The sequence below is a fragment of the Argentina silus genome (genome assembly GCF_951799395.1).
Source record: "Argentina silus genome assembly, chromosome: X".
Taxonomy (NCBI): Eukaryota; Metazoa; Chordata; class Actinopteri; order Argentiniformes; family Argentinidae; genus Argentina; species Argentina silus.
Genome location: NC_139653.1, coordinates 13,870,084 through 13,880,083, shown reverse-complemented (window position 1 = coordinate 13,880,083; position 10,000 = coordinate 13,870,084). Strand labels below are relative to the sequence as shown.

General features: G+C 42.3%; 2 protein-coding genes across 2 annotated transcripts in view; one reads left to right on the top strand and one right to left on the bottom strand.

The window, feature by feature from the left end:
- The window catches only part of wdfy4 (WDFY family member 4), a 48,289-nt gene extending 46,910 nt beyond the window's left edge, over positions 1–1,379 (top strand). Inside the window, exon 64 of the mRNA XM_083694588.1 lies at positions 1–1,379. This exon is cut by the window's left edge and continues 976 nt beyond it. The gene's annotated coding sequence lies outside the window, so the exon portion shown is untranslated.
- Positions 1,380–4,092: 2,713 nt separating this feature from the next.
- The window catches only part of vstm4a (V-set and transmembrane domain containing 4a), a gene marked incomplete at its 3' end in the record, with an annotated part of 9,759 nt that continues 3,851 nt past the window's right edge, over positions 4,093–10,000 (bottom strand). Inside the window, exons 3-8 of the mRNA XM_083695754.1 lie at positions 7,307–7,360; positions 6,839–6,946; positions 6,648–6,684; positions 6,329–6,477; positions 5,488–5,555; positions 4,093–4,266 (exon numbers count right to left, since the gene is read on the bottom strand). Coding sequence (XP_083551880.1) covers positions 4,093–4,266; positions 5,488–5,555; positions 6,329–6,477; positions 6,648–6,684; positions 6,839–6,946; positions 7,307–7,360 — 590 coding nt within the window. The remainder of the gene's footprint in view (positions 4,267–5,487; positions 5,556–6,328; positions 6,478–6,647; positions 6,685–6,838; positions 6,947–7,306; positions 7,361–10,000) is intronic.

The window sequence follows — 10,000 nt, the reverse complement described above, 5'->3', positions numbered from 1 at the left end:
CGAGGAATGTACATGTTTTAATTGATTATGTTGTTTAAATTGTTTAAATAGTTTGTCATTTTAAATGTACTTTAACATAACATTTTAAATGTACTTTAACATAACATAACTCAGTGGGACATTTTGTATAAATAAAGGTTTAATAATAACATAAATATACAACACAATACAATACAAAATATACACACTAATTAATCAAAAGAAAACATGTCTTTGACAGCTGGTCCCTAAACAACTGTATGGGGCCCAGTCCTCCATCCTCAGTCTACCCTGCAGATCATTCCAAGCCTGAGGAGCACAGCAGCTAAAAGCAGTTTTTCTAAATTCTGTGGACACCCTTGGGACATTAAAGTAGCAAGTTCTTAGAGTGTGTCTGATCACCACTAGGTTGCTAGTTTTAAAATAAATACTATATATACAAATATAATCCAATGATATGCTGTTTTCGAAGTAAAAAACTCCCAGCCCACAGACTAATACAAAAGACAATGGTGGGTGTGGAAACTATCCCTGGAGATGAACTGCAGAGCGGAGTGATGAACCGAGTCTAGTGGTTTAAGAACTGAGCCTGCCGCAGTCATGGAAATTGTGTCACCATAGTCGAGGACAGGGAGGAATGTTGCCTGGACAAGCTTCCTTATATTCTCAAAGGTGAAGCAGGACTTATTTCTATACAATAAAACAAACTCTCAAATTCTTGATCAGTTTTTCAACATGTATTTTAAAGGACAGTTTATCATCAATCCAAATGCCCGGATACTTACAGTATAATGAGGGACTTGTTCAGTTTCGGCTCCCTTCAGGGTACAAATATACAGATCACTGTAATCAATATTATGGGATCGAGAGAAAAACATAAACATAAAAGTTTTGTCCTCATTCAGCACCAGTTTAAGTTCAACTGATTTTTTAACAGAACCAAAACTGAGCTGAGGGGGTATGAACATACTGAACAGTATCATCAGCATAAAGATGTCATTTACAATTGTTCAAGGACAATCCATGCCTACATTATGTATGTAAATGGTAGACAGCAGTGGACCTAGAATCAAAGCAAAGCAGAACACCTTTATTAATATTAAGAAAACTACACTGAACTCCATCAACTGAGATACATTGAGTTCTATCCTTCAGGTAATTATGAAACCAATTACAGGCCAACTGGCCATACCAAGGGCAGATAAACTATGCAATAGGAGGGCATGATCATCAACATTGAAAGCCTTAGAGAGGTTAAAAAAAGTGACAAATCGTATATATGTTAATGTATGCTACTGAATTTTAGGTATTGTGTTGATGAAGGCAAACATTTAATTCTGTATGTATCTGTGTATATAATGAATTGTATTGAATTTGAATAAATTGGTTTGCTGTTGTAATGCTGTGTAATCATTTATTTGGAGTTGCTGTGAACACACACGGAGCATTGTAGCAGGAACTGCATGGCCCAATGTTGCAAGGTTCTGGATACATCCTGGTTTTTATTATTGAAAGAACAAAACAGAAACTCCATTAAAAGAAGAATGTCATTGTGGTTGGGCAGATTTCAGTCTGTTGTTTACTTTGATGAACTTAGATCGTACTTTTCCTCTTAATCACATGCAATTCACAACAAACACATGTTTACTGCAGTGATCTGGTTATTAAAACAGTATGGCATATCTCAGACTCCACTTGCTGCTCTGCATGCTAGTGTTGTGTTGTTGGTGAGCTACAGCTTGTGTTGTAGTGTGGTTGTGGCATGAGACTTTCAGGATGTTTAGTCTGGAGTTTGGGCTTGGGTATGTTTTGTTCTTTATAGAATGTTTTGAGTTATGTGTTTTAGTTGAGCTGTGTGTGTGTGTGTGTGTGTGTGTGTGTGTGTGTGTGTGTGTGTGTGTGTGTGTGTGTGTGTGTGTGTGTGTGTGTGTGTGTGAGTGTGTGTGTGTGTGTGTGTGTGTGTGTGTGTGTGTGTGTGTGTGTGTGTGTGTGTGTGTGTGTGTGTGTGTGTGTGTGTGTGTGTGTGTGTGTGTGTGTGTGTGTGTGTGTGTGTGTTTTGTTGTGTGTATAAAATGGGTGCTTGAAGTTTGATGATTATGTTTGTTGTGAGGGATTTGATGTGCAAGTAGTGTGCTCTTGAGAGTGCTGATGTGTCAGGTGACCTGTCCATCTGGCGTGTTTGTTCCTCTCTCTCTGGATGTGTTTATGGTTGGCCAACCACAGACATATTTCTAACCCACACCTAACCTCAGCCCCAAGCTATTGCACACAGTGCGTATAAGCCTGGAGTAACAATCACTCAAACATAGCTTTAGAGGGAGTGAATTTAGTAAAGTATTTGTGTTATTATTTGATTTCAGTGAATCACATCACTGCGAGGTGTGGCTCAGAATCAGAAATGTATGGAGTGCAAGCTCTTGGGGAACCCAGTCTTTCTATTCAGTGAATCGAAGGCCAAGTTTGCTGCGTTGGTCCACCAGACCTTCTGAGCATTAGTTTCCCTTATGCACAGATCTTGGTTCAACTTATCCTATCCAAATCCTAACCTAAACCATAGGGGGAAAAGTGCAAAATTTACCTTTGATCAATGTCTAGATTAATGCTGAAACAGTAATAAATCTTGTATCATCCATACTGATGAATTATTAAGCATTGTTTTTATGAAACCAGTTTCACAAATAATTATGGGTGATAAGGTAAAATGAGGGTGGACTGTTTTGTGTTTCTGTCTCTCTCTCTCTCTCTCTCTCTCTCTCTCTCTCTCTCTCCCTCTCTGTCCCCTCCCTTCACTCTCTGCTGAAGAGGGAGGTCTGTCTCTTTAACCTTTGTGCATGTGGCTAATTGTGCTAAGTGGAGTAGCTTAATAGACTGGAAAATGGTCCTCATAATTCTCACAGAGAGCGAGCAATGACCTTCTCAGAAGACAATGGCCATCTCCATTCTCTATACACCACTGGTTTTATGATATTAAATGTCAAACTGTTGGGTTCCTCAGAATAATTAAATCAAATAAATTATAGCACCTAGGCAGAACCATCTTGTAGCCTAACCCAATTATAATACACTGTAAAGCTAATTATTAACCATGATTACAATTAGTCTAATTTGAATAAATGTAGTCATTAGTGGGTTCGTCCAAGTCAGTAAGTCTGAACTGTGGGGGATGGCAGTCTCACTCTCTCCCTCTCACACTGAGAGAGGGACGGGGAAACTGTATCGTTCTCTCTCTCCATATACATCTCCATTCACTCCATCATTCACAAACTGACCTTCACAAAATGGCCTCCACCCTTCACCCCTTGTGGGCACCAGAGCGTGTCTAGAATTCACATTGGGTGTTTATGTGTGTGGTGTTGAGACAGTCCTCATTAGATAGGCTACAGTACGTCTACCCAGGTTTAATCCTCCAGTTTCTGCCTTAGTTCTCAGTGTGTGTAAGGCCTATGTGCTCCTGGAGAATCTGTTCTGTGGTTCGCTAAATGTCTAAAACCAAGGCCGTCAACAATGGTTTAAAAACTCACACTTTCTTTATTAAACAGCTTATATACAGGTATACAATGTTAGGAAATGACAATATTACAAGTAGTTTATTCTTTACAGGTCCTTATGAAGCAGACATGGCATCCTAGTGTCCTGTACTCATTGGAGAGATAGGATCCTGGCTTATTCACATTTTCCAGAACCAGTCATATTATTACACTAGATCATTGCACTTCATTAGGTACATTAGGATTTACATATTTCAGCTGATCAGTTTCTGCTTTGGCCAACTTGACAGAAGATTACATTGTTGAATATAGAAACAGTCCAGCACCCAGGCTAGGAAATTCCAACAAAGGAATCACAAAATAGGCACATACACATCCTGTGCTATAAAGGTCCAGACCAGTCACACGGCCTCCTGTGCTATAAAGGTCCAGATTTCTTGGGAGAGGTCATAGTGCTTAGGGAGGCTACAAAATGCTGTACAGATAATTCATAAATAGTAGTAGAGTCTTCTGGTTTTAAATGTTTCTGAGATTTTATCTAATTTATCTCATAGTCCATTGATGAATTGCTCTCCAAGGAAGCACTGGTCAATAGGCAGAATCCAAACACCCATAGATGTTGTATTTACAGCTGTTTTTCCTGGAATAGGATCTGAGCGTACACAGTGTCTGTGCTGGAGGCTGTGGGGTCAGGGCAGGAGGAGGAGGAGGGGGAGGAGGCAGCAGGCAGCTCAGCAGGCTTGGGCCTGACCAGCTCCAGCTCTGCATATGTCAGACTGTCCTCCTCAGTGACCCTCACCTGGGGATAGAGAGTGAGGGGGAGGAGACGAGGAGATGGAGAGGGAGAGGAAAGGAGATACAGAAATCAAATCAAATCAGACTTTGTTTATATAGCGCCTTTCGTGCAAAATTGCAATACAAGGTGCTTAACAATATAATGCAAATACAACAATACAGTGAAAATAAACGGTAATATAAGGAAATGATCGTATAGGAAATCAGAAACATGGTAGAACAGAGAGACCAGTGTAGTACAGTAGAAGAGGGTAGATTAAAATAAAATGGATTAAGAGAAAGCTAAGCTAAAAAGGTATGTCTTAAGATTTATTTTAAAGGTGTTTACAGATTGTGATGCAGAGTGGGAATGATTGAATCCTGGGTGTGTGAATAAGCTGACGACTTCCACTACTCTAGGGGCAAAATGGAAGTCGTTTTTCTAGGTTTTAGTATGTGAACCTTGTTACTTCATGGTATCAAGAGTATACTTTTTCTTTGCAGTAAGTTAAAGGCAGTTAAACCTAGTTCAGACCGCTCCCCTAGTGTGCAGTTCTATGAGGCGTTTATTTATAGACATAACATTCTTTCCTAGAACATTCAGTATAATAGAAGAACATTCAGTATAAAGGGAGTTCTATCCTGTGTCCTCAGATCCTCCCAGTCACAGTAATCTAATCAGCAGGGTCGTGCGAGAGACTCATTCACATGTTTTTCAGCCAATCAGAATCAGACCAGGTGAATTACAGCCAATTAAATGCATAGCAGCTGGATCTCACAACAACATGAGCATCCTTCCAACATATGAATTGTTCTGACTGATCACAGTTTTTTTTTGGACATAGTTTCTATGATACTATAAATGTAATGAAATAGAGACGAAGCACACTAAATAAATAATTGTGTTTGGAAAGCAATAAAGCTAAATAGAATTAGCAGGCTCATAACAGGAGGAAGGAGTAGCAATAACTCCTGTAGACAATAGAGAAGTCTTGTGAGACCAACCCTGTAATTCCTCCTCGCATGAATCCTGCTTTGAATAACTCGATTGAAAATATGAGGAAAAGAAGGAAAGATTTTTAAATATAGATATTATACAATTTGTAACAAAAAGATTAAACACAGAAAATGATTAATAAAGGACACAACTCAAAAGGCAGAATCTTGTAATACAATAATTGAACTTTGTTAAGGTTTTTAATTGGCTGCGGGTGTGGGTGAGGTAACCAATAACAGGGAGTCTTACTGTAACCGGTCTCCTGGGCTGACTCTTTAACCGCCTGGGTTTCCGTGGTTTCTGTGCAGCAACAGGCACTAGAACACAAAAAACAAATCAGCTGAGATATAATCCAGCGGACGATGGATCTCCCCCTAGAGTCTGGTTCCTCTTAAAGGTTTCTTCCTACCTATGGAGTTTTGCCCTATGCTGTACAGTATGTCAATGGCTCTGGATAAAGCTAGCTAGGCTCTGAGTATAGAAAGTCTACCATATAGAAAGCCAAGGAATTCCAAATACTTCAAGATGTGGAATAGAATAGAATGGGGCCAGATATTGTATATGTTTTGTCTCAAGCTCTGCAGAATTGGACCAGTATTTTAATCTGTGTCAACATTGACTCTGTCTCTGCCAATGAGATGGGACTGGTGATACAGATGGGAGGTTTTATCCAAACACAGAGCTGGGTTTCATCCTCAGATTGATTTCAGGCATTCCAGCTTCTCTCTGTCTGTCCTCCTGTGTCCCAGATGTCTCAGTCTAACTCATCCCATGACTAACACGGCTTTCAACGCTGTGATTAAATTACTCAAATGATCTCCATTTCTCTCTTTGACTCAGGTCATGACAGTAGAGGTTTGAAAGTGACACTTTTTAAGCATTTTTACTTGGATTGCACTGTGATACTGTAGTCAATGCATTTCACAGTATATCTGATAGAAAGGTTTATGGGGCCCTCCAGGGTTTTGGCATTAAGCCTCAGCTGTCAGATCCTCTCCGTAGATCACTATGTAAGAATAATACCATCTTTATAGGCAGGTCACACTAGAGTATTGGGTGTATGGTAGTGTGTCTATCTACAATATTTTACCTTTAGCTGGTATGTGTGGCAGTCCCTCCTGCGGCTCTCTGGGTGCTGTTGGTGTAGATCTCCTCTCTGGTTTGAGTCTCATCTCTTTTCTGTGTACTCCTGGGGAGGAGCTAGAGGAGCTAACAGAGCTGGTCACCGTCTCCCCTGAGCTAGGGAACAGAATACAATAGGTGTTTTACCCAACTCCCATCACGTTTAGAAAGACACTGGATGTTCAACATCAATAGTTGATTCAATTAAGCCAGGTACTGTGTATTGATATAAGATCAAATTATTCAGGAAATGATGAAGCGTGCGGCCGCTCCTATCAGGGACAAACCTGCTCTCTGGACACTTGACCAGGTAGTAGCTGGAGGCTGGAGAGAGGAGAGGTCAGGGTCAGAGGCCGAACCACAGCGGCGTTATAAAACAGCCTATGTTATAAAGCCTATGGCTTTAAATTAACAGATGTAATAGATGCAGTTGTGATATTAGAAGTGTTTGTTGAGTGGTCAGCCTACTGTACTATACCTTTAAGCCTGTGTCTGGTGTGGAGGTACTGGCAGGTGAGAACCAGTGTGAACAGGAACATGGAGAGGAGGCCCAGGGAACAGATCAGCACGGCACACAGATACACATCTGGAACAGACATCCAGTTATGCACACAGATACACAGACATACAGACATCAGCACAATGGCATTATCCCTTGCCCTATGTGTTCAGCTCTTTGAAAACAGACAGACAGACAGACAGACAGACAGACAGACAGACAGACAGACAGGTTGTGTTTTGCTGAGTTGAATCTCAATGCTGAGTGTGGTCTCCTCAATGGCCTTAAGAGGAGGAGGATGACTGAGAACGACAGGATACCAAGGGTTCCTCAGACATAGGAGAACTATGTTCTCCACCATTGACACATGGGGTTTGTTTATCATACAGTATAACACTGCTTTGGGGAGGTGGAGAAGAGACAAAAGGTGGCAAAATAAAAGTGTACCTTCAAATAAACGCCACACACCCTCACTGCTGCCATTCTCTGGGATGAAGTGAACTGAAAGAAAAAACAACACTGATCATAATTACTTGAATATATTACGATCAAATTAGTCTTAAAGTAAACTTTTCTTTTGAAAACTCAGTAGTAGTAATACATCAATTATAGCACCAAAAATTCACAAAAAAGTGTAAAGACTATAACTTAAGACACCTGGATGGGTCCCCGGCCCTTGAGAGCTTACACAACATGAGGGTATTCTCTCATCTACAAGTGCACTGTTGACTCCATTCAGTCAAACCAAACCCACACTGCCGAATTCACATAATTTACATATTTATATTTACTGTGGTTTAAAAAATATGCAGTAGTGTCTGTGTGTGCGCATGCGTGCATGCGCAAGGGTGTGTACAGTAGCGTGTCTGATGAGTCCTCAGTACGGACATTAAGATACCAAGGGCATTTAGATAGAGGTAGAGGAGAGGGGAGAGGAGAGGCTCTATACATACTTAGCCTCTGGCCCTGGAAATGGGCTTTTAATACGTCTCTTTAACACAGGGAGTAATAAACACTCATTAGAACATTAACACTGACTCACTTCAGCAAACTTCAGAGGCCTTTGTATTCTTATCACCCATGCAGGTTCTCTACAGTTGTTGTGTTGCTCTCAAACATGTCCCCATGTCTATTTTCTTAATAAATTAAATAAATAAATTTAATCAAAACAATATTTTATGCTTCACTGCCATCATCTATGAATGTAGCAAGTGGTTCTCATTCAGTCGAATCAGTTCAACCCCTCACTGTGGGACAAGCACTCCTGCATCCCTATTTGCCGGAAACCTATTCAATCACACCTGTAAGGCTTGAGCGTACTTTCAGGCACGTAGCCCTGCCTGGTGCTGAGGAGATATTCGTAGAAGCATGTGAGAATTCCTCTGGTACCTAGCTGCTTAACTTTCTGACCCCTCTGTAAAAGTAGTTTTGCAACCTACTTTTCCCAGGACATTGAGTCGTGTCCTCGTAGGTGTCCTCACTAAGCTTCACTCACGCTGGTGAATTCCATTTGGAACCCCTACAGCACAAGCCATTGCTACCATACCTTTGCTAGCTACTGTACTACGTGTGTTTTCTACTCGGTGTACACCGCACTGGCTAGCTAACTCGTACTGTGCTATCAAGTTTCTTATCGAAACCCGACTTCTATACCCAAGTTACATACATAAACCGTGTTATAAACTTCCCCCTGCACCTTGTGCTTCTCCCACCGAGAAACACGGGTTGCACACTTTGGCTAGCTCCCTCACAGACCAGTGATAAATAGCATACAGTTGTTAACCTGCTAGCTAGCGCCAGACCAGAGGTGGAGGGACCTGTCCTGCCTGTGGGGCTGCCCAAGGGCTGCCCAACCGGCAGAGTCATGCAGGGTGGTGACAACGGACGCGTCAATCCGCGGTTGGGGGGCTGCACTCGACGGGCGCTCGGTGAGCAGCGTTGAGGAGGAGCCGTTACACAAGGTCCACATCAACGTCCTCAAGCTCTACACAGTGCTTCTAGCCCTCAGGCACTTCTGTCCATGACTGCAGGGACGTCACCTCCTGGTCAGATTGGACAACACCTCCATAGTGGCATATCAGTGTCCAGGGAGGCATGCACTCTCACCAACTCCTGCAGCATTGCTGCTCGCCTTGGCTACGGCTAAGCGGGTGTGACCTACTTGCACTGTCGGACAACCCCTCCTGCTCTCAGTTTGCCCCTGGTGACTCCAAGGTAATGTTACGTCCTAACGTGGTGTTCATTCCCAAGATCATTTCAATAACGTACAACAGTCAAGCCGTTCCATACTTCCCCTTTCTCCTCCCCGCATCTGTACTGTACAGGGGAGTGTGTTATCTAAGCAGCAACTCTGTTTTGGGTTCATTTCATCGATGATTCTTCTTATTCTGCTTAAGGTAACAATCTGTAACCCCAGTTTTTTGAAGGAGATGAGGGAGACCCCTCACCAGATTACCCGTGGCTTGTGAAAGTGTGTGGTTCGCAGAATGATGGGCATGCTGGGGAGAGCTTATGTCTCCTTGGCACCAGACGGAGCTACATGCCTGAAAGCGTGCTCAAGCCTTACAGACGTGATTGCATAGGTATTCAGTGAACAGGGACGCAGGAGTGGTTGTCCCATAGTGAGGGGTCTCCCACATCTCCTTCGACCGGGGTTACAGATCGTAACCTTAAGCAGAATAAAAAGAATCACAGATGAAATTAACCCAAAACAGGTCTGCAGCTGGTCCAGGAGTTACTGGGGGCATGGAGATCACTGTGGTTTCAGGCTGGTACTGTCTGTAAGTACATTGATCTTTTATCTGAGTTTCTCACTGTGAGTTCAGACAGTGTTTCTGTTAGCAGATGGAGAGAGCACACAGAATGACACCAGTACGCAGGTGGTAGCGAGCACACAGAATGACACCAGTACGCAGGTGGTAGCGAGTGCTTCACCTGCAGTAGCCATCCAACAGTCCACTGGAGTCCATTCACAATGGAGCACTGGTATGAAGAGCAGGCCTCTCTTCATAATGTGCTCAGGCTATAGTTACATGCCATATTAGACCATATCTCTGACCCTCACGCCATATTAAACTCCTTATCTGAGCCGTGCTCATCTGTTTGATGTTAACATGTTGGCTCAGAACCCTGCCAGACAAG